General features: G+C 35.5%; 1 protein-coding gene across 4 annotated transcripts in view; it reads right to left on the bottom strand.

The window, feature by feature from the left end:
- Positions 1–5,279: 5,279 nt before the first annotated feature.
- Positions 5,280–24,712, bottom strand: part of ZDHHC15 (zDHHC palmitoyltransferase 15) — a 149,398-nt gene continuing 129,965 nt past the window's right edge. The window contains exons 11-13 of one of the 4 annotated variants that reach the window (XR_013444836.1): positions 18,076–18,157; positions 16,500–16,574; positions 9,425–9,477 (exon numbers count right to left, since the gene is read on the bottom strand). Coding sequence is in view for 2 of the 4 variants with exons in the window: in XM_078065377.1 (XP_077921503.1) it covers positions 16,528–16,574 (47 nt within the window). In the remaining 2 variants the exon portion in view is untranslated. Of the gene's footprint in view, positions 9,478–9,650; positions 9,948–16,499; positions 16,575–18,075; positions 18,158–24,712 lie in introns of those variants that run through there. The other 3 variants (XR_013444835.1, XM_078065377.1, XM_078065378.1) reach the window with 3 other exon arrangements.

The following is a 24,712-nucleotide window of genomic DNA, read 5'->3' as shown; positions in this document are numbered from 1 at the left end:
AGTATCCCTGACAAACACAAATGCAAAAATCCTCAACAAAATATCAAATTGCATTCAATGATACATTAAAGGATCATTTACCAAAATCAAGTGGTATTAATTCCAGGGATGCAAGGATGGTTCAGTATTTGCAAATCAATCAATGTGATACACCACAGCAATGAAATGGATAAAATCATAGGATCATCTCAATTGATGCCCCCAAAGCATTTGGCAAATTCAATATCTGTTCATGATAAAAACTCAACAAAGTGGGTTTAGAAGAAGCATACCTCAACACAATAAAGGCCATATATGAAAAACCCACAGCTAACATACTCAATTATGAAAAACAGAGTTTTTCTCTAAAATCAAGAAAACAAAGCTGTCCACTCTTGCCACTTTTATTCAATATAATATTGGAAGTCCTAGCCATAGCAATCAGACAAGAAAAAGAAATAAGAGGCATCCATACTGGTAAGAAAGATTTTAAGCTGTCACTATTTGCAGATGATCTGATACTATACATTGAAAACCCTAAATACTCCACCAGAAAACCATTAGAAGTAATAAATGAATTCAGTAAAGTTGCAGAATATATCAGTACCCAGAAATCAGTAGTGTTTCTAGCATTAAAAATAAACAGCAGAGTAATGAAGAAAACAATTTCACTTACAATTGCACCAAAAAGAATAAAATATTTAGGAATAAACTTAACCAAGGAGGTGAACAACCTATACTCGGAAAACTATAAAACATGGAAGAAAAAAATTGAAGATGGCACAAGCAAATGGAAAGATATTCCATGCTCAACTATTGGGAAAACAAATATTGTTAAAACTTCCATATTACCCAAAGAAATCTATAGATTCAGTGCAATCCTTATCAAAATACCAACATTTTTCACATAACTAGAACAAAAAATCCCAAAATTTGTATGGAACCACAAAGACCCTGAATAGTCAAAGCAATCTTGAGAAAAAAAGAACAAAGCTGTAGGTATAACAATTCAGATTTCAAGATATACTATAAAGCTGTAGTAATCAAAACAGTATGGTACTGGCACAAAAATAGACACATAGATCAATGGAATAGAAGAGTCAGAAATAAACCCATGATTATATGGTCAATTAATCTATGACAAAGGAGGCAAAAATACACAATAGGGAAAAACAGTCTTCAATAAATGGTGTTGGGAAAACTGGACAGCTACATGTGAAAGAATAAAACTGGATTACTATCTAACATTACACACAAAAATAAACTCAAAATGGATTAAAGACCTCAATGTGAGACTTGATACCATAAAAGTCCCAGAAGAGAACACAGGCAGTAATTTCTCTGACATTGGCTATAGCATCATTTTTCTAGGTATGTCTCCTAAGACAAGGGATATAAAAGCAAAACTAAACTTTTGGAGCTACATCAAAATAAAAAGCTTTTCCACAGTGAAGGAAACCATCAACAAAACAAAAAGCCAACCTAATGAATGGGAGAAGATATTTGCAAATCCTTATGCATCTGATAAGGGGTTTATGTCCAGTATATATATAGAATGTATACAAGTCAACACACAAATAAACAAACAGTCCAACTGAAAAATGGGCTGAGGACCTGAATAGACATTCTTCCAAAGCAGACATACAGATGGCCAACAGACACATGAAAATATGCTCAACATTACTAATCATCAGGGAAATGCAAATCAAAACCACAATGAAATATCACCTCACACCTGTCAGAATGGCTAAAATAAAAAACACAAGAAGTAATGAGTGTTGGCAAGGATGTGGAGGAAAAGGAACCCTCAGGCACTATTGGTGGAAATGTAAATTGCTGCAGCCACTGTTGAAAACAGTATGGACGTTCCTCAAAAAATTAAAAATAGAAATACTATGTTGATCCAATAATTTCCCTAATTGGTTTTTACCCAAAGAAAATTAAATCACTGATTTGGAAATGCATATGCATCCTTGTTCATTGCAGCAGCATTTACAATAGCCAGGATATGGAAGCAACCTACATATCCAATGATAGATTAATGGATAAAGAAGGAATGGATATATGTAATGGAATATTACTTAGCCATAAAAGGCATGAGAGTTTGCCATTTGTGACAACATGGATGGACCTAGAGCTTTTTATGCTAAGTGACATAATTCAGACTGGGAAGGACAAATATCATATGATTTCACTCATATGCGGAATCTAAGAAACAAAACAAATGAGGAACAAACAAAAAGCAGAATCAGACCTATAAATATAGAGAACAAACTGATGGTTGCCAGAGTGAAGCGGGATGGGGGTATCCAAAGTTGGTGAAGGGGAGAGAGATACAGGCTTCTAGTTATGGAATGAATAAGTCATGGGCATAAAAGACACAGCCATAGAAAATATAGTCAATGATATTGTAATAGTGTTGTATGGTAACAGTCGGTAGCTACACTTGTGCTGAGCAGAGCATAACATATGGAGAGGTTGAATTACTATGTTGAACACCTAAAATTAATGTAACATTATATGTCAACTATACTCAAAGATAATTTAAAAACAGATGATATCTCATAGCAGTGAGAATTATTATCATGAAGAAGTGGTTTTAAAAGCTAGATTGGGTACAATAGAAATACTTCATAAAAATGCAGTGTTTTATTTTTCAACTAGGATTGTATGGTCCACATTCTTTGAAAACAGTCATATGAAGGCAAAGTTGTTTCTGATGACTTTGGCTGTTAGATTATACAAAACTTTCAGGTGAATAAAAAGTAGAAGACTCGATAAATTCATGACAAATGAATATATTTTTAAAATGTTTAGAAATAGATGTTCCAGGTGGTTAAGATATTCAGACAGAGGCAGTGATACAAATGCAAATCTGAAGTTGTCTCTGGAACTGTCAGCTAATAGGATAGACATAGAAGAGGTATATTAATTTTACCCTCAACTAAATTACAATTTTAATAAACTGAAAACATGTAGGTAGAAAATAGAAGGCTTCAGAGTTTAGGGGCAGTGAGAATCAAGAGGAAAGGGGTTAAATATTAATGTTTCCTATCTCATCTTCACTTATTTCTCCTAGTATTCCCCCTTTAATTTTTACATCTCACAGAGCCCTCAATCCTCAGTGTCTAGTAGTTTTGCCACACACAGACACTTGTGTTTCAGAAGCAATTTAAGATTTGCATTTCTGTTGCATCCCTCTGAACCATATTATTCTAATAAGTGCTTTCTAATTGTCTAGGGTAATTTATGTATGGTATGACAGTGGATTGGTAAGATAATGACAATTTTTGACTACTTAGTAACCTATATTCTTTAATGTTCCAAAGGCAAAACTTTTGCTTCCCTGTACAGTGAATTGCATTTTATTTTTATTGACATTCTTATACCACAACCAGGTTTATTTTATTTTATTTTTTTTTAAAGATTTTGTTTATTTATCTGACACAGAGAGAGGGAACACAAGCAGGAGGAGTGGGAGATGGAGAAGCAGGCTTCCCGCCGAGCAGGGAGCCCAATGCGGGGCTCGATCCCAGGACCCTGAGATCACGACCCGAGCCGAAGGCAGTTGCTTAAGCGACTGAGCCACCCAGGCGCCCCAACCAGGTTTATTTTAGAATTTGCCAACACTGTCAGGATCTGGGTCTGATAATATCCTAATCTGCAAAATTGATTTGAATACTTCAGTTAAGGTTAGAGGAAAATTTCTTTCCAAACCATAAACATACTCAAATATTTTTTAAAAATTTGCTTAAATTATGCTTTTTACAATCATAAATTCTCCACCCCATAAAGCTGGAAGTCCAAATATTGAAACATTAAACTACTGTGTGAGAATGAATATTCTAATATTCAATGTGAAATTGATTAGTTTTTAATGTTCCTGCATATGGTGAGAAAATGTGAAGTTTGTTTATAACATTAAGAAAATGCATGTCAATATGTTTACACATTTCTGTATAAACACATTTCTGTCAATATGTTTACATAATTCTTTATATCAATAAATTTCCTTTTGTTCATCTATGTTTTTTTCTTAGTAACCTCTATTCAAATAAGATTCTTGTATAAAGGGGGCGCCTGGGTGGCTCAGATGGTTAAGCATCTGCCTTTGGCTCAGGTCATGATCCCAGAGTCCTGGGATCGAGTCCCGCATCAGGCTCCCTGCTCAGCGGGGAGCCTGCTTTGCCCTCTGCCTCTCTCTCTCTCTGTCTCTTATGAACAAATAAATAAAATCTTTAAAAAAATTCGTGTATAAAGGCCTCCTCCTTTACACCCCCTTTTTTTAATCTAGAAAGAAATTAGTTGTCTTTTGTTTGTAGTATTTGAGTTTTTTTACACTGTGATGCAAATTTAAGCTGCTTGTAGCTGATGCCTTGGAATAAATGAAATGGGATTTTCAGCTGAGATGTTTGAGGTCTTTACCTAAGATAAAGTAAGTACTATTTTATAATTATATTTATAACTTACTTCATATTTTAATTGGAATAAAAGACTTTTTTCTGTTTTTTTGTTAGTCCTGACCTCTATGGGCTGGGCTTCTCCCAAGTAATTCATGTTCTCCATTATTATTTAGTTGAGGTCAGCAACGACTATTCCAAACTTCAACTTTCAATGCTTTGCATTTTCAATGACTTATGCCTTCTTTTTGGCTAACTGGGAGGCTTTTCTTCATTCTGTCTGAAAAGGTCTTTTTGTGCAGATGGTGCACCTATTGAGGGAAACTTTACTTGGGACTTACTTAATGAGGGTCTCTTCAAATATTTCTCTGAGGGTAATGTATAATTTAGGAGCAAGTGTACCACTGTGTTCTTTTCTCAGGATCACTGTATCCTTTTTTCAGGTGACATGCATCTGGAGAATAAACATAGTCTTCAGTGTAAGAAAAAAAATAAACTAGAGTTCATATCACCCTTAGTCATACAAGATAAGTTCTTTCTTTTTCTTTTTACTTACCACAACAAAAGAGGGAAAGGCAAAAGATGTGAGGCTGAGCAGAGACCAAACACGATCAAGTGCCATTAGACTAGTCAGCTTTCTACCTAAAAGCCATTGCTGCTAATTTCCCAACTCATATCCATGTAGGAACATAAGAAATACTGAGCATAGGGATGGGGGCTGTTCAGTAGGTATGTTACAGAAGAGTCCACATAACACACATGCCAACCAACCTGGGAGCGAATAAACTCTACTATAACCCTGTGAAATCAGATGTATAGAAACTTCCATTAAAGTGGTCTGAAATTTTAAGCTTTGCCAACATTGTTTAACAAAACTATAATATACAAAAGAAACAACAATTTTATGCATATACTTTTAATAAAGGACATAGGAAGATAAAGCTTATTAATATTTGTGGGTGTTTCTGTAGCAAGACACATGATTTTAAGAATACCATATACAATAACTTCGAGCAGATTGGTGGAAAAAAAAGATTTATAGCAAATTGGCAAGTTCAGCTTAACTGCTGAGGGCCCCAGTGCCTTTCTTTTTCTGGCTCTCCAATACATTTCATATATTACCAAGACTAAGTACCAGCTTTCCTGCTGTGTCTCTTTGCTGATTTAGCCAGCAGGGTGACAGCAATTATTCCTTAAATGTGTCTTACCTTATTGGGTTCTTTTTTCTGCCTTCAATACCATGCCCTACTAAAAACCTGTTTCCTGATATACTGCATTCATTGTCCATTTTAACTCATTCTGCTAATGACCACATACCAGCCTGCTACAAAGAACAAATTTAATAGTTTTAAACACTGTGCAGGACACAGCCCTAGCCCTTCTGGGGAAACAAACAGCTGTTGGTTGCATGCTATTAGGAGCCACCTGTTCATTATTATATTACATAACCCCTGCATTCAAAAGACTACAACTTAATATGGTACCTTACAGCTAAAGTTAAAGAAATGCAGATGTACCATACCTCATAAGCCATTTCCTACTGATTGGATGGAATGCATAAATTTTCTAAGAACACAGGACTTGTGAAAGGGTTTAACAATCTTGTCTTTTGCACCAACTGAGTACCACAGCTACTCTGGGAGTAGAGGTTTTAGAATGAATAAATGGAGTGTTCTTCACTTGCAGTGAGTGTTGGACTTTTTCTAAAAGAAGAGGACAAAGAATTATTCCTTTAAAGTATTTGCTCCTGATGTCCAAGCAGCCTACTTTGGGGGCAGTGTGTAGTGTACATATGTGTATGCACACATGTATGTAGATATATACGTGTGATGAGAAGTAAAAGGGATAGGCTTTGCATGACTGTTACATCCTATGAATTGGGGCCATGTTAAATTTCAGGTGCATGTCACAATAATGTACATTCAATATTCTTAAAACATACCTGCTTGGGATTGTGCTTAATCTCCATTAACCTCAATGACAACATTTTGTGCAATTTGGCATAAACATGGGGAAGCACATTCTTTTCCCTGGCAAAGACAGCCCTGAGATTGGGCTCTATGGGTACTAGAGGAGATAATGGCACTGGCTGATGTCACACAGTGTGAAATATATGTGTTACATGGGACCAGTGTGGGAAAGAGACACATGTTACATTTATATCACATAGAAAATAAGAGTTGTTTAATTGCATACTTTTAGATTTTGGACGAAGTGGAGCTTTTCTGAAATGTGATCCTGCCCGAAATTAATCTCAGTGTTCTAAGTTGTTCCCCAGTATTTCCAGTACTGGGAAGCCAAGTCAGTCTAATAGTGCACTGGACATGATAACTGAGGTCTGCTCCAGACAGCTATGTGCTTTTGGAAGCCACCCCATTTTTTTTTTTTGCCTCAATTTTTCCAGATGTACCATGGGGAAAATGATTTCTATTCTAAGGACATTGTTGGAATGAACTGAATAACTTAAATAAAGTAATCTAAACTCTGCAAGAACAAGTCAGCAATGAGAGCATGGAAGAAAGAATGGAGCACACTGGTTTGCTTAGAAATACTGTTATGGTTCAAGTTTTCATTCCAGTCCTTCAATGAAAGACTTATAAGAGCACTAGGGAGTTACATAGCACCTTTCAGTTGTAGGATCCTAACAATGAGTGTTTTATTTTGCAAAAGGGGAATATGGGTACCAAAAATTGGGGAATGAGATCCCACAGAGGTTATTTGACAGGGCTCCGAGGAAAACAGGCAATGGAGCCAGATCAGGATACACTAATTATTAAATGAACCTCTCTGTCAATCAATAGTCAATCAACTGGGGCAGGATGCTTATGTACAGTAGTCAGTACTGAATTATGTATGGGTAGGGGTATTATCAGAGTCTATAAACTAGTGGAATAAAGGTGCTGAGATAGGAATAGGGTTTATTCTCCAAGCCCCCACTTAAAACTCTGATTTATTTGGCCTTTTGAAGATGGTGTAAGTCTGTAAGACATTAAACAATCAGCTTTGCATTATAGCTCTCCTGAGCTTTATCCTTCCAGTGCTTTCCTGTAGTTTTCTGACACTGTCTTCTATAACCTGATTTAGATCAGTGCCAAGTGCTGATACACTCTATGCATCAAAGAATTTATTGATCCCTTCCTGACTTTGAATCATAGTTAGAAGCTACCTGCCTAAACCCTTGGCAGAAAATGATAGATGAGAAAGGGAAAGATTTCTTTGAGGCCCACTGGCTGTGGAGTTAAGTAATGGCCCTATTTTTTAGAGAAAGATACTTTACTATATGAATAAAAGGCAAGGTTTGTCCATCATAAGACCATGTGAATGCCTAAATAAGCTTTCAAGAAAAACCTAAACAAGAGAGTGTTTTGGAGAGAGAGGGAGGAAGGGGAAAAATCTTCCCAACTGAACATACATGATTTCATTTGTGAAACCTGGTGTGTATAGTCTTCTATGTTGCTTCTTAGCATCTTAATTTGAGAAACAGTCCCTGGCCCTAATAGATTTTGTCATGTCTAGTTATTTTCTCAAATGAAATGCTGGCACAATCCATTTAATTTATGCCAAAAGTCTTACCTGGCACCAAATCACCTAGAGGATCCAAATAAACAAGTTTTTTATTTCTTTAAGTAGCTGAATTGCTCACTTTCTCAGCTCCACTGGAACCTGAACACCAAATAGTTTGTGGTAGGCAAATTTTCTTCTACTCAAAAAGGTTTTAGGGGGGATTACTTAGTAAACCTAATGTCCTTCTAGGAGTTCAACTCCTTGATATCTGTAAGATGCCTCTAACTCTCACTAATTTCTGTAAGAGTTGGGGCTTCTATTGCTGGCAGCTGGGCACTAGGACACTGGCTGAGAAATGAAAACCATCAATGCTCTTAGGTATTATTATTATAAAGACTCAGCATTAGTGTTCATACTCATTGATTCAGGCACTAGGACTAAAAGAAAGGCTGATTATAAATAAATGGGGAAATGAATGTAAACTGTCTTAATGGCTCAACTACCACTGAAGCTAAAAAAAAAAAGAAAAAGAAAGTATTGGCATATTACTATTAGGTTATCATTATCTATACACTAAACCCTGCTGTGAAAACATAGCTTGAGTGCTAATCCTTAGGCCAATTTCAACTTTGAAACTTTACCATATGAACAGTATTGTAATTAAACCTGAAAATTAACCTTAAGCTCCTTAACAAAATCTATGGTGCATAACTTAGGGTTATAGTTTTTCTATGATCATAAGAACAATTAATATAGGCAAAAATAAAGCTAGGTAGCAGAGAAAATAATAAAAGTGGAGAATTTTACTACAGCCTGACATTAAAAGTCTTTAAAACACCAATACTTATGTTTAATAAAGTGGAAATCTGATCTGATCTTCTCTATTAGTTGAGGTGCTTTCAGGAACATCACACATTTATGACAGAGAACAGGCTTTGCATTATTGTTCAATTTCCAATTTGAGGACCTTGATTATGGTGTGTTGATTATGCGTCTTGACTTTTAAATATCTTATATAGGGATGGTGTTGACAGCCCAGCAAATATTTAAATTGCTATTTAGGGAAAAAAGCAGGATTGAATAAAAACCTTGGATTTTTTTTTTAACCTTGATTTTCACAACACCACAGCAGAATTTTGTGTAAATATGCTGCACATATGCATGCTTATAAATGCACAGGCACACAAGCAGCAGTCTGATTTCCCTTAATACCACAAACACCCTATACATATAATTAACAATCTTTCTAGGGGAGTTAGAGACTCCATGGAAGTTTTTTGAATTCCTCTTTTCCTGAGAAGAGGAATAAAAAGAGTCCCTGGAAAGGTATATATGTTACATTTAGGTTTTTACAGATTGAGGAGGTAAAATGAAGAAAGAGAGGAAGACTGGCTTGAATTAATTGCTACCAGATTGATGAGTTCAGTTAGTAAATTAAATAACTTGTAAAGTGCTGAAACATCTATCTGCACAGCAAGTATTCAATGGAATGCTTTTAAATTGTGAAGCTTTCAATCCACCATGGTGACTTATTTTGAAGATTAAAATGGTTCCCAACATTGAACTCTGTAAGCCTCATGGGAGATGGAGGGTCCTGGGAATGAAAAAAAGAAATTAACAGGTGAGCTGAACCACTGTAAATATCCACACAGTAACATCCATTGACAATAATATGCAACCATTAAAATTATGTTTATGAAGAGTATGTATCAGCACTGAAAAATGCTAAGTGAAAAGAGCAGGATGAAAAATTATATATACAATGTTATAATTATTTTTAACCCAGAAATTGATCTGGAACAAAAAACTGAGGAAATATACTAAATTGTTCAAAGTGGTGGGTTCACAGGTAATTTATTTTTATTTTCTTTACATTTTACTTGTATTTTCCACATTTTCTCAAGTAAATATATAATTGATAGCACAAAACATTTATTTTTGAAATTCACAAGAAAATAACATGAGCTTTAAAAGTGGGTAATTCTGAATTTGAATTCTAAGCTTTGCTACTTGTTATCTCTGTGACTCTGGACAAATAACATCAATGGACCTTAGTTTCTTCATCTGTAAAATAAGCACAATAAAATCTACCTGAAACAACATCTGGCATATAGTAGGCACTGAAGTAGCTGTTATTAGTATAAGCTTTTTGGAAAACAATTCAGCCATATATTTTAAGACTCTTTGAAATTAAGTTCATACCAGTAATTTTGCTTCTAGGATTCTATCCTAAGAAAATAATTATAAATGAGAAAAAATATTAATATCCAATGACATTATTGATGGCCTTATTCATAATAGTGAAAAATTGGATAAAATCTTAATGTTGGAAAGTAGGAAATTGATTAAATAAACAACAATACCTTAATATAATGGGAAATTACTATTGGCATTCAGGAAAAATACAGAATTCAAAACTGAACACAATATGATCTCAATGTTTAAAAAATATATTCATAGAAAATATTGGAAGGGATACAACAAAATGTTAACATGAATTATCTTTAGGTGGTGGAATTATAGGTGATTTTAATTTTCTTCATGGTTTCTTCTCTTTTTTGTTATGTTTAATATACCTTTAAAATTAATTCTAGTGTGTTTATTATAAAAGCAATTCATATTCATCATAGAATAATTGAAAAATATAGAAAGGAATAGAGAAAAATAATGAGCTATGATCTCAGAGACTGTTTTTCATTCTCCCTCCTTCTCATCATTCATTCAACAAATATTTATTGAATACTTACCATGTGCCAGGCACTGTCTTAGGGACTGGCACTAAAATGTGAACAGGACATAGTCCCTGCCCTCAAGGAGCTTACAATCTAGTGCAGGAGACAGACAAGAAAATAAATTATTATAACACAGAATAAAAGTGTTCTCATAATGTTATTATGGTAGCATCCAGAAGGGACATAGAGCTCAGCTATGTAGGTCAGTCAGTGATGTACCCTGAGTAAATGATGTGGAAGCTGAAACCTGAAAAATATTATACAGCCACATGAAGGAGACTGGAATGGAGGAGGTGGGATGCTGCTGAGAAAGCATCCCAACCATGGAAAACAGCAGGGGTATGTTTGAGGGATTGAAAGCAGTAGAGTGTGGTTCAAGCATAGGGTGTAGGGATAAAACTAGTGGAGAGGAAGCTTCGGAGTTGAGAATCATGGGAGATGAAACTGGAGACATGAGCAGGGGCCAGATCATGAAAGGGCCTATAAACCATGTTAAGGAATTCAGACTATGCTGAGGCCAATGAAAGTCATTACACAGATTTGAGTTTTTAACATTATTCTAGTTGCGATATGGAGAATGGATTGGACGAGGGGCAAGACTGGAGGCAGGGAAACCAGTTAAGAGGCTACTACAGCAATATAGGGGACACATGATCTGGGGTCATGGTCATCAGTATAAAAAAAGTACACAGCTTCCAGAGATATTTAGGAAACACAGTCAACACACCTTGGTGATTAATTGGATGTGGGTGGAAGATGAAGGAGTGGGAACAAAACAGGAAATAGGTTTTTGGTTGGGTGACATTGAAAGGCACTTAGTTATTCAGGTCTGGAGTTCAGGAAAGAGTCCTGGGTTGGAGAAACATATTTAGTAAGTTGTCAGTGTGTGTGTGTGTATGTGTGAGTGTGTGTGTATATATATATGTATATATGTGTATATATATAATATGTATATTGTGTGTATACATATATACACATAATTATATATTATATATACATAATTATATATTTCATATATATTATATATACACACATTCTTTAGCCAAGGAATGGATAGATTTCCTAAGGAATGACTAGATTAATGTGATGGTCAGGAAAAAACCTAGCAAAGTTTGGGAAGATATTATTTCAACAAGACCTCCCTGATGATAGGGGGGAAGGAAAGAAATTGTAGGAAGTTTGAGAGAAGCATGACAGAATTTTTAAAAATTTTTGCTTTATTGTTTAATTTTTAAATTTAAATGCATATCATCTTGTAACCACCATCTCAGATAGAATACAGCTGTTATTTTCATATACTAATTTTGCATGAACACTGGTTTTCATTATTCTAGGGGAAATATTCAAGAATGGGATTACTGGGCCATATGGTAAATGTATATTTAACTTTATAAGAAACTTTATAACAAACTGCCAAACAGTTTTCCAGAGTAGCTGAGCTATTGTGCATTCCTACCAGAAATGTAGAATTCAAATTATTCTTCATCCTTGTCAACACTTGGAATTATCACTATTTTTTTTTAAATTTACCCATTCCAGTATGAGTGTAAAGGATTCTCCTTGCAGTCTTAATTTGCATTTTCCTAATGGCTAGTGATGTTGCGCATCTTTTCTTGTGCTTATTTCCACTTTTTTTGGTGAAGTATCCATTCAAACCTTTTGCCCATTTTTTATTGTGGTGTTTGTTGTCTTATTTTTGAGCTTTTAGAGCACTTTACATATAGTCTGGATACAAGTCCTTTATCAGATACGTATTTTGTAAATATTTTCTCCCCGTCAGTGGCTTGTCTTTTTGTTTTCCTAACAGCATTCTTTTGAGAAAACATTTTAAATTTTGTTCAAGTCTAAATTGTAAATTTTTTCTTTTATGTATTTTACTTTTGATGTCCTATCTAAGAACTTTGCCTAACTCAAAGTGACAAAGGTTTTCTCCTACATTTTAAGAGTTTTATAGTCTTATATTTTACATTTAGGTATATGGTCCATTTTGAATTCATCTTTTTTATGTTGTGAAGTGCACATGTTGTAGTGATGTCCAGTTGTTCTAGCACCTTTTGTTGAAAAGACTGTATTTTCTCCAGTGAATTACCATTACATCTTTGTGTAAAAATCAACAGACCATCTTTATGTGGGTCTATTTCTGTATTTTACTTTTTATTCTGTTCCATTGGTTTATGCGTCTATCCTTTTGCCAATAACACACTGTCTTGACTACTGTGGAATTATAGTGTCTTAAAATTGGACAGATTTTGTGTTCTGACTTTGATTTTCTTTTTAAGTTTTTTTTGGCTATTGTAGTTCCCTTGCTTTTCCATATAAATTTTAGAATCAGCTTGTCTATATCTACAAAAATCCTGCTACAATTTTAATTGGGATTACATTAAAACTTCTACCAATTTGGGGAACGCTGAAATCCTAACTCTATTGAGTCTTCTGACTCATGAACATAGTATATTTATTTATTTATTTAGGGCTTCTTTGGTTTTTTTCATCAGTGTTCTGTAGGTTTCAGCATACAGATCTTATATATGATTTGTTAGGTTTATATCTAGCTATTTAATTGCGGGAGTTATTGTAGGTGGTACTGTGTTTTTTGATTTTGGTTTCCCAATTGTGCATTGCTGGTGTATAGAAACACAATAGATGTTTGTGTGTATTGATCTTATGTGTTGTGAACTAGCTAAACTCATTAGTTCTAAGAGTTTTTGTAGATTCTTTGAATTGTCTATGTAGACAATCATGTCATCTCCAAATCAGGATATTTTTTTTCTTTACCAGAGTGCCTTTATATCTTTTTCTAGCACTACTGCATGTGTTAGGACTTTCATTATGATAAGGGATAGGAGTGATATGAGAAACTGTATGAAGTTGTGGTTAATAGAGGAAAGAACACTGGTAAGGAGGTAAGTAGTGAAGATTTTTCAAGCCAGTTTAGGCTGGAGATCACAAATGTGTAATCTCAGTTGTGTTTTTTGTAAAAAGTTGCAATCAGTATTTATAATCAGTTGTGTTATTTTTGTAGTAGTTCTCAGCAGCCTGAGTATAGGAATGGAGAAGGCAGATGGACTGAATCTGGAATTTTTTTTCTGGCTGAGGCAATGGAGTTAGGGCAATATAAATATTGGCAAGAAATGCCACTTGCAACAACATGGATAGACCTAGAATGTATGATGCTAAGTGAAATAAGTCAGTCAGAGAAAGACAAATACCATACGATTTCACTCATATATGGAATTTAAGAAACAAAACAGATGAACAAAGAAAAAGATGAACAAAAAAACCCCCTACTCTTAAATACAGAGAACAAACAAGAGGTTGCCAGAGGGAAGGTTGTGGGGGAGAGATGAAATACATAAAGAGTACAAGGGTACAACTTATCTTGATGAGCATTGAGTAATGTATACAATTGAACCATATTGTAATATAACACTGTACTTTAATTATACTTCCAAAAATATATTGGCAAGAGAGAAGTTGAAGGCTCTCTCCAGTCAAAGCTAGATAGAAAAGGGAGTAACCATGTAAAAATTTAATTTTTACTTATATTTTTATTATATTTCTTTTCAGTGTTTTTCTACATATAAATATATTTTAATACTTAAAAGTTTTAAATTAAAATTTAAAATGTAATTTTATAATGCAAGGTTCATCCATGTTGGAATATGTATTCTTTGGGTTGCCAAATAGTATTCCATTGTATGGATATGTCACATTTTATTTATCTATTTATCAGCAGATACATGTTAGGGTTGTTTCCACATTTTGGCCATTATGAATAATGCTGCTGTGAACATTCATGTAGAAATTTTTGTGTTGACATATGTTTTCATTTCTCTTCATTATATACAAGGACTGGAATTTCTGGATCATATAGTATTTCTATGTTTAACATTTTGAAAGACTATCAAACTGTTTTCCAAAGTCACTGAACCATTTTACACTCCAATCAGCAATGTACGAGGTTTCTGATTTTTCCATATCATTGTCAACACCTATTATCATCTGTCTTTTGGATCCTAGTGGATCCAAAAGATACCACCTAAGTGGTATCTTGTGGTTTTGATTTGCATTCTTCTAATGGCTAATAATGTTAAGCATCTTTTCACGTGCTTATTGATCATTTACACATGGAGAATTATCTATTCAGATCCTTTGTCATTTTTTTAAAAATTGGCTTTTCTTTTTATTATAGAATTGTAAAAGTTTATTATTCTGCATATAAGTCTCTTATCGGATATTTGATTTGCAAATATTTTCTCATCAAAGGCCACATATGTAATTCCATGGGATCATGAATTATGTGGAATGTCCATAATAGACAAATCTATAGAGACAGAAAGGTAGATTAGTGGTTACCAAGAAGTGGGAATGGAGGAATGAGGAGTGACTGCTTAAGAGTATGGAGTTTCTAAATATTCTAAATTAATTATGATGATGGTTGTGCAACTCTGTGAATATCCTAAAAACCACTGAATTGTACATTTTAAGTGGTCAAATTATATGGTATTGTGAATTATATCACAATAAAGCTGATAAAAATGTACTTTTAAAATTAAACTGCATTCATACAGCTTTTTAACATAACTATTAATTATTCTTCAAAGAAGTTACTTTTAATGGTACAAACTATTTCATCATAATAATGGAGTAATTTATTTTACCATTCCTCTATTGTTAGATATTTAGTTTTGTTTCTACTTTTCTGGTATTATGATGAATTGATAATGAATAGTTGTGCAGATCTCTGAATATTTCATTAAAACACATTCCTAAAATCTGATTATCAAATAAAATTGTACGAACACTTTATGGTTTTTATATATGTTATTAAATTGCCATAAAAATGATGTATGAATTTAAACTTACATCAGCAGTATATAAGATACCTGTTTCAACGTGTCCTTATCAACACTAAGTACTATAATTTATAAAAATTGGTAGCTTTAGTAGACAAAAATTGATATTTTGGTAATGCAATATATGTCAAGAAAAAAAAAAGAAGAAGATAGCAGGAGGGGAAGAATGAAGGGGGGGAAATCAGAGGGGGAGACGAACCATGAGAGATGATGGACTCTGAAAAACAAACTGAGGGTTCTAGAGGGGAGGGGGGTGGGACGATGGGTTAGCCTGGTGATGGGTATTAAAGAGGGCACGTTCTGCATGGAGCACTGGGTGTTATGCACAAACAATGAATCATGGAACACTACATCTAAAACTAATGATGTAATGTATGGTGATTAACATATGATAAAAAAATTTAAAAAAAAAGAAAATAAGCCAAAAAAATTGATATTTTGGGTTATTTTAATTTGCATTTCTTTCTAATGAAGTTGAACAGTTTTCATGTTTATTCTTCATTTTAACTTTCATTTGTTGATTGCCCATTTTCTAATGGTTGTATTTTTTTCCTTTCTGATTTGCAAGATTTTTGTAAATTAAGGGTGTTAAATTTTGTTTATTATGTATTTTGCAAATATTTCTACAAGTTTGGTTTTTCATTTTGAAGGAAATGTTTAGAATCAGTGCTTTTTGTATAAAAATTAGGGCAATAATTTCTTTTTTACCTATAAAAATTTGAAGCAAAATTTAAAAATATGTTAGCATTTGTTAATTTTAAGTTGTAAATAAATGGGAATTTAATTTAAAAATTTTTGGGAGATGGAGTGTTATGCACATGAATTCTATGTAAGGTCTACAGAAAGGGAAACACATTATAAGGGCTATTAGTCAAGTTTATAAATTACATATAGAATTTCTGCTTGTGTGAATAATATGAGGGTGAAGAATTTAACATCTTGTTCACCAGAGCAAGAACTTACTTCTTTTCGAGTCTGCTTCCAAGACTGCCTCTTAGCACTCTAGGTGCCTCCCTCAGAATACTGACCTGAGAGATGCAGGAAATGTGTAAACTGCTATGTTTCTGTTTCCAGAGTGAGAGATGATGAAGCTTCTGGATAATCTGTAGGTTGAAAAGTGAAAGTGATCAAATGACCCTTTCTCTTGTATGGGTGGGTATTCATTCACTGGTATATTTCCTTTTTGTTCAATCCCTGTAGACAGCAGATATCTGCAGATCTCTAAAGACTGGTGTGCTATACCAAAGCATTTGTAATCAGTTGAGATATTCACATTCCAAGAGTAATCAGGTCGATGTACTATAAAATAAGATTATTTTATTTATAAGCATTATCTGATCTATAATACTGGCAGGTATTAGATAGCTGTGATGACAACTCAACATCATCTGGCTTTAATGGGATGCTTTGGGTCTTGCTACTCACAAAATTACCCTATCTCATGTTTTTTGATTGGACGTAATCGAAATAGCTATTAAAGTACTTTGGTGTTGCTGTGTTTCAAAAAGGAATGAGGCCTCTAGAATGTAAGAGGCTTTGGAATTAACAAGCAACATCATTTATGGCACAAATGTTTTTGTTTCCAATCTGAGCATTTTGGGGAAGTAAAGTATACTCTGAATCAGCTTGCTTAATGTACAGATAATCACTTTCTTTATACTCTTTGCATAGTAATGTACTTGGCAGTTTGAGATTTTAAAAAAAGTTGCCAGGGGGAAAGGAAAGTGGAGGTGGAATAGGGGGACCCTAGGCATGTCTTGTTCCATGAACACAATGAGATAACTATCAAATCATTCTAAATACCCCAGAAGTAGAACTGAAGACTGACAGAACAAACTCCATAACTAAAGGAAGAGAAGAGGTCACATCGAAAAAGGTAGGAAGTGGGGAGACAAGGTTTGGGGGAGAAACAGATCACGGGTGCTGCAGAGGGGAGGGAGCCATGGTCATGGAGAAGGGCAAGAGAGAGAGAGGCACACAGGGGAATGTACAAGAATGTTTCCCCAAAGCCATTGGCTTGGAAAAGGGGAGGGGATGAATTTCATGAGTTCTTGCAAACAGCAGAGTTTAAAGCCTTGAGTTTTAAAGGTCAGCAAGCTTGGCTGGGACAGAGCCTGGAGGGCACTTTGCTGCTCCTGGAGAGAAGGCAGGCAAACAATGCAGGGGCAGAGGGTGTGGAAACAATGATCTGAAGAACACCTGGGGCACATAGAAGGGAGATTATTCACTCTTCTCAGAGCACCTCCCTGAGAGCCAACATCCACAGAGATGCCTCTCCAGGACAAAGGAGCTGGCCTGCACCATTTTCCTCCCCTGCCCATCAGCATTAATACAGAGCCACCTGCGGGAAACACAGCAGTGCCAACACTGGCTGTCTAACTTGCTTACACCAAGCACCACACCCCTGCACACTGGTAGGACTGCCCTTCTCAGTCATACTTGCCTCAGTCCCAGTGCGGTGAGCCCCTCCCCAAGAAGACCAGCACAAACCCTTGCCCAGACCATGTCTCCCAACCAGAGAGTTCTGCAGGGTCTCAGTTCTGGTAGAGGTGGTGTCAGACCTCATTTCTCAAGAAGACCAGAGCACACCTAGTTAAAACTCACCTCATTCAGGACAGGAACCAAACACTGCCCACTGGAGGTAAGGAGAGCCTCTGCAGATGACTGGCCTGAAGGACAGAGAAGCCTAAACACAACAGCAGAGTACACGAAGCACAAATCAGAGACAATCCCTGAAGGCCCGGGCCCTGGGCACTATATGACCCCTTTGTCTTAAGGCCATTACATTCAGGAGCAGGAGATATAACTGGCTTTTCTAACACAAAGATGAAGGTAGAGACTTAGACAAAACACAAAGATGGAGGAGTTTATCTTAAATGAAAGAACAAGATAAGGCCATGGCTAGAGATGTAAGCAAAACAGATATAAATAACATGCCTGATGGAAAATTTGAAGCAACAATCATATGAATACTCACTAGGCTTGAGAAAAGAATGGAAGATATCAGGGAATCCCTTACCACAGAGATAAAAGTGTTAAAAAACAATCAATCAGAAAAGAAGAATGCAATAAATAAGATTGGAAACAGGCTCGATGCATGAACAGCAGGCCGCAAGAAGCAGAGGAATGAATCAGTGACCTGGAAGACAAAAGAATGAAAAGTAATGAAGGTGAACAAAAGAGAAAGAAGAATTATGCAACACAAGAATAGACTCAGGGGACTCAGTGACTTTATCAAACACAGTAACATTCATATTATAGGAGTCCCAGAAGAAGAAGAGAGAGAAAAGGGGGCAGAAAATTTATTTGAAGAAATAATAGCTGATAATGTATCTAACCTGGGGAAGGAACCAGATATCCAGATCCAGGAGGCACACAAAATTCCCATCAAAATCAACAAAAGCAGGCTAACACCAAGACATTTCATAATTACATTTGCAAAATATAGTGATAAAGAAAAAAATCTTAAAAGCTACAAGATAAAAGAAGTCCTTAACTTATAAAGGAAAAACCATAAGGCTAGCTGGGAATGGCTCAACAGAAACTTGGCAAGAGACAAGGGAGTGGCATGATATATTAAAAGTGCTGAATGGGAGAAATTGGCAGCTAAGAATACTCTATCCAGGAAGGCTATCATTCAGAATAGAAGGAGAGATAATGAGTTTCCCAGAAGAACAAACACTAAAGGGGCTCATGACCACAAAACCAGCCCTGCAAGAAATATTAAGGGGGACTCTTTGAGTGGAGAGAAAAAAACCAAAAGTGACAAAGACAAAAAAGGAGGGGTGCCTGGGTAGTGCAGTAAGTTGAGCATCTGACTCTTGGTTTTGGCTCAGGTCATGATCTCAGGGTTGTGAGATGGAGCCCTGTGTTGGGCTCCATGCTCAGCGGAGTCTGCTTAAGACTCTCCCTCTGTCCCTCCCCTCCATGCTCTCTCTCAAATAAATAAATAAATCTTAAAAAAAATAAGGATCAGAGAAAATTTCTGGACACAATGATAAAACAAGTGATAAACTGGCATTAAATACATATCAATAATTACTCTGAATGTAAATGCACTAAACAATCAAAACACATAGGGTGTCAGATGGATAAAAAACAAGACTTATCTATTTGCTGGCTACAAGAGACTCACTTGAGACCTAAAGACACCTGCAGATTGAAAGTGAGGAGATGGAGAAAAATTTATGTCACAAATTGATGTCAAAAGAAAGCTGGAGAGAAATACTTTTTTAAAAGATTTATTTATTTATTTTAGAGAGACAGAGGTGGGGGAGGGACAGAGGAAAAGAATCTCAAGTAGACTCCTCACTGAGCATGGAGCCTGACACGAGGCTAGATCTTATGACCCTGAGATCATGACCCAAGCCAAAATCAAGAGTCAGATGCTTAACCAACTAAGCCACCCAGGTGCCCCGAGAGAAGTACTGATGTCACACAAACTAGACTTTATTTTTTTCAAGGTGTATATATTTATTTTAGAGAGAGCATGAGTGAGGAGGGGGTTGGAAGGGCCAGAGGGAGAAGGAGAGAGAGAATCCCAAGCAGACTCCCCACTGAGCGAAGACCTGATGTGGAGCTTGATCTCAGGACTGTGAATCATGACCTGAGCTGAAATCAAGAGTCAGACGCTTAACTGACTGAGCCACCCAGGTGCCACCAGACAAACTAGACTTTAAAACAAAGACTGTAACAAAAGAAGAAGGGCCCTTTATAATCATAAAGAGGACAATCCAACAAGAAGATCCAAAAATTGTATGTATTTCTGCACCCAACATGGGAGCACCCAAATGTATAAAATAGTCAATAACAAACATAAAGAAACTCATTGATAATAATACAATAATATTAGGGGACTTTAACATCCCACTATCAATGGACAGATCATCTATACAGAAAATAAACCAGGAAACAATGGTTTTGAATGACACACTGGACCAGATGGACTTAACATATATATTCACAACATTCCATCCTAAAACAGCAGCATACACATTCTTTTCAAGTGCATATGGGCACACCAGAATAGACAACATAACTAGGTCACAAATCTGGCCTCAAAAAATACAAAGAGATTGAAGTGAAAGCATGCAATCTTACTGACCACAATGCTATGAAAGTAGAAGTCAACCACAAGAAAAAAATTGGAAAGACCACTAATACATGGAGGTTAAACAACATGCTACTAAACAATGAATGGGTCAATGAGGAAATTAAAGAGGAAATTAAAAAATACATGGAAACAAATGAAAATGAAAACATGACAGTCCAAAACCTTTGGGAGGTGATCATAAGCAATTGCAAGAGGGATGTGTATACCAATAAAGGCCTAATTCAAGAAGCAAGAAAAATCTCAAATCAACAACCTAACCTTACACCTAAAGGAGCTAGAAAAAGAACAACAAATGAAGCCTAAAGCCAGCAGAAGGAAGGAAATAACAAAGATTAGAGCACTAATAAATGATATAGAAACTAAGAAAATAATAGAACAGATCAATGAAACCAGGAGGTAGTTCTTTGAAAACATTAATAAAATTGACAACCCTCTCAGACTTACCAAATAAAAGAGAAAGGACCCAAATAAATAAAATCACAAATGAGAGAGGATAAGAAACAACCAACACCACAGAAATCCAAATAATTATGAGAATATTATGAAAAAAATTATGCCAACAAACTGGGCAATTTGGAAGAAATGGATAAATTCCTAGAAACATATAAATTACCAAAACTGAAACAGGAAGAAATAGAAAATTTGAACACACCAATAACGAGCAAAGAAATTGAATCAGTAATAAAAAAAATCTCCCAACAAACAAAAGTCCAGGGCCAGATGGCTTCCCAGGGGAATTCTACCAAACATTTAAAGAAGAGTTAATACCTATTCTCAAATTATTAAAAAAAAATAGAAATGGGAGGAAAACTTCCAAACTCATTCTATGAGGCCAGCATTACCCCGATACCAAAACCAGAGGGAGACACCACTGAAAAAAAGAACTACAGGCCAATATCCCTGATGAACATGGAGGCAAAAATTGTCAATAAAATACTAGCAAACCAAACCTAACAATACTTTAAAAAAATAATTCACAATGATCAATTTGGATTTACTCCTGGGTTACAAGGATGGTTCAATATTTGCAAATCAATCAATGTGATACACCACAATAAATGAAAGGATAAGAATCATATGATCATTTGAATAGATGCATAAAATGCATTTGACAAAGTTCAACATCCATTCATGATAACAAGCCTCAACAAAGTAGGTTTAGAGGGAACATACCTCAACATAATACAGGCCATATATTGAAAAACCCACAGTTAACATCATACTCAAGGGGGAAAAACAGAGCTTTACTTCTGTGGAAGGGAACAAGACAGGGATGTCCACTCTCACCACTGTAATTTAACATAGCACTGGAAGTCCAAGCCACAGCAATCGACAACAAAAAGAAATAAAAGGCATCCAAATCGGCAAGGAAGAAGTAAAATGTTCACTATTTACAGATGATATAATACTTTGTATAGAAAACCTGACTCTATAAAAAAAAAAAAAACCTGCTAGAACTGATACACAAATTTAGTAAAGTCACAGAATACAAAATCAACATACAGAAATATATTGCATTTCCATACACCAATAATGAAGCAGCAGAAAGAGAAATCAAGGCACAATCCCATTTACAGCTGCAGCCAAACCCATAAGATACCTAGGAATAAACTTAACCAAAGAGGTGAAAGACCTGCACTCTGAAAACTAGAAAATATCTTTGAAAGAAATTGAAGATGACACAAAGAAATAGAAAGACATCCCATGCTCATGGATTGGAAGAACAAATATTCTTAAAATGTCTATACTACCCAAATCAATCTATGCATTTAATGCAATCCTTATCACAATACCACCAGCATTTTTCATAGAGCTAGAACAAACAATTGTAAAATTTGTATGGGACCACAAAGACCCTGAATAACCACAGAAATCTAAAAAAGAAAAGCAAAGCTGGAGGCATCACAATTCTGCACTTCAAGTTATATTACAAAGCTGTAGTGATCCAAACAGTATGGTACTGGCACAAAATAGACACATAGATCAATGGAACAGAAGAGCAAACCCAGAAATGAGCCCACAACTATATGGTCAATTAATCTTCGACACAGCATGAAAGAATATCCAATGGAAAAAAGACAGTGTTTCAACAAATGATGTTGGGAAAGCTGGACAGTGACAAACAGAAGAATGAAATTGGACCACTTTTTTACACCAAACATAAAAATAAATTAAAAATGCATTAAAGGCCTAAATATGAGATCTGAAACTGTAAAAATCCTAGAGGAGAATACAGGCAGTATCCTCTTTGACATTGGCTGTAGCAACTACTTTCTGGATATGTCTCCTGAGGCAAGGGAAATGAAAGAAAACATTGGGACTTCATCAAAATAAGCTTCTGCACAATGAAGGCAACAGTCAACAAAACTAAAAGGCAACCTATGGAATGGGAGAAGATATTTGCAAAATGACATATCTGATAAAGGACTAGTATCCAAAATATACAAAGAACTTATAAAATACAACACCCAAAAACAAAGAATCAAGTTAAAATGGGCAGAAGGCATGAGCAGATATTTTTCTATCTTGAAGATATTGATAGGTATTGTTCAATCATGAAGACATCCAGTTGGCCAATTGACACATAAAAAGATGGTCAATATCACTGATCATCAGGGAAATGCAAATCAAAACAACAATGAGATATCACCTCACACCTGTCAGAATGGCTAAAATCCATAACACAAGAAACAGCTAGTGTTGGCAAAGGTGTGGAGGTGGAGAAAGGGGAACCCTCTTGCACTGCTGGTGGGAATGCAAACTGCTGCAGCCACTCTGGAAAATAGTATGCAGGTTCTTCAAAAAGTTAAAAATAGAAATACCTTACAATCCAATTGCACTCCTAGGTATTTACTCAAAGAATACAAAAAATAGAAATTCAAAGGGATACATGCACCCCGATGTTTATAGCAGCATAATCTACAATAGCTAAATTATGGAAACAGCCCAAGGGTCCATCAATAGATGGAGAAAGAAGATGGTGTGTGTGTGTGTGTGTGTGTGTGTGTGTGTACAATGGAATATTACTCAGCCATAAAAAAGAAATTAAATCTTGCCATTTGCAACAACATGGATGGAGCTAGTGAGTATTATGATAAGCGAAATAAGTTTGCCAGAGAATGAGAAATACCATATGATTTCACTCATATGTGGAATTTAAGAAAGAAAACAAACGAGCAAAGGGAAAAAAAAAAAAGAGAGAGAGGCAAACCAAGAAATAGGTACTTGAGAGAAGAAACTGATGGTTACCAGAATGCAGGTGGGTGGGAGAATGGGTTAAATAGGTGATGAGGACTAAGGAGTGCACTTGTTATGAGCACAGGGTGATGTACAGAATTGTTGAATCACTATTGCTGTTGAATCACTGAAACTAATATTATACTGTATGTTCACTAACTGGAATTTAACCAAAAACTTTAAATGAATGAATGAATGAATGAATGAATGAATAAATAAATAAACAAACAAATAAATAAAAAGTTGGCAGCAGTTGTCCCTTATAGTTTTTGGTTAGTATATTCTTATTGAAATCATTGTGCCATTCAGAGTACTTCCATAACTGTGAGGTCTAGATCCCAGAGTATAGATGCCAGTCAGTATGGGCTACCCTTGCCACAGGAAGCTGGAAAACTTTCATGCCACTATGTTAACCACACAGATTCCAGATCATGGTTCCATGGTGGGCACAACATTCTGTCTTATCTGGAATCTCAGGCTTAGGGTGTTCTTGCCCTTAAGTCTGAACAGAAAGCAGCTGTATTGACCCAGCTCTTCAGTGAAGGATATATAGAAAATAACTCATGTTTGTCAAAATCTCAAAGAGAAAACGAGGCAGTAAGTGCTTAAGCATACATCTCATCTCACCTATACATTTCTACCAAGAAGGTGATTGATAAAGTGTGAAAGGCAATTCTGGAAGTGCAATGTGCTATTTGTCTTTCTGCTCCTTGCTAAGGTTGGGTGTCTCAGAATTTGGTAGGTATGGTTTGGCAATGCACCTTTTCAGAAACTTAGTATTCTGCTAAATGGGTTTCTTTAGCTTTTTACCACTGCAATCCACACTCTTATTTAGCACAGAATGCTTCCTCCCAGCAATTATTTGATCAGGCTTGCAAACATTGAAGCCTG

The sequence above is a fragment of the Halichoerus grypus genome, chromosome X (genome assembly GCF_964656455.1).
Source record: "Halichoerus grypus chromosome X, mHalGry1.hap1.1, whole genome shotgun sequence".
Taxonomy (NCBI): domain Eukaryota; kingdom Metazoa; phylum Chordata; class Mammalia; order Carnivora; family Phocidae; genus Halichoerus; species Halichoerus grypus.
This window is presented reverse-complemented; position numbering and strand designations above follow the sequence as displayed.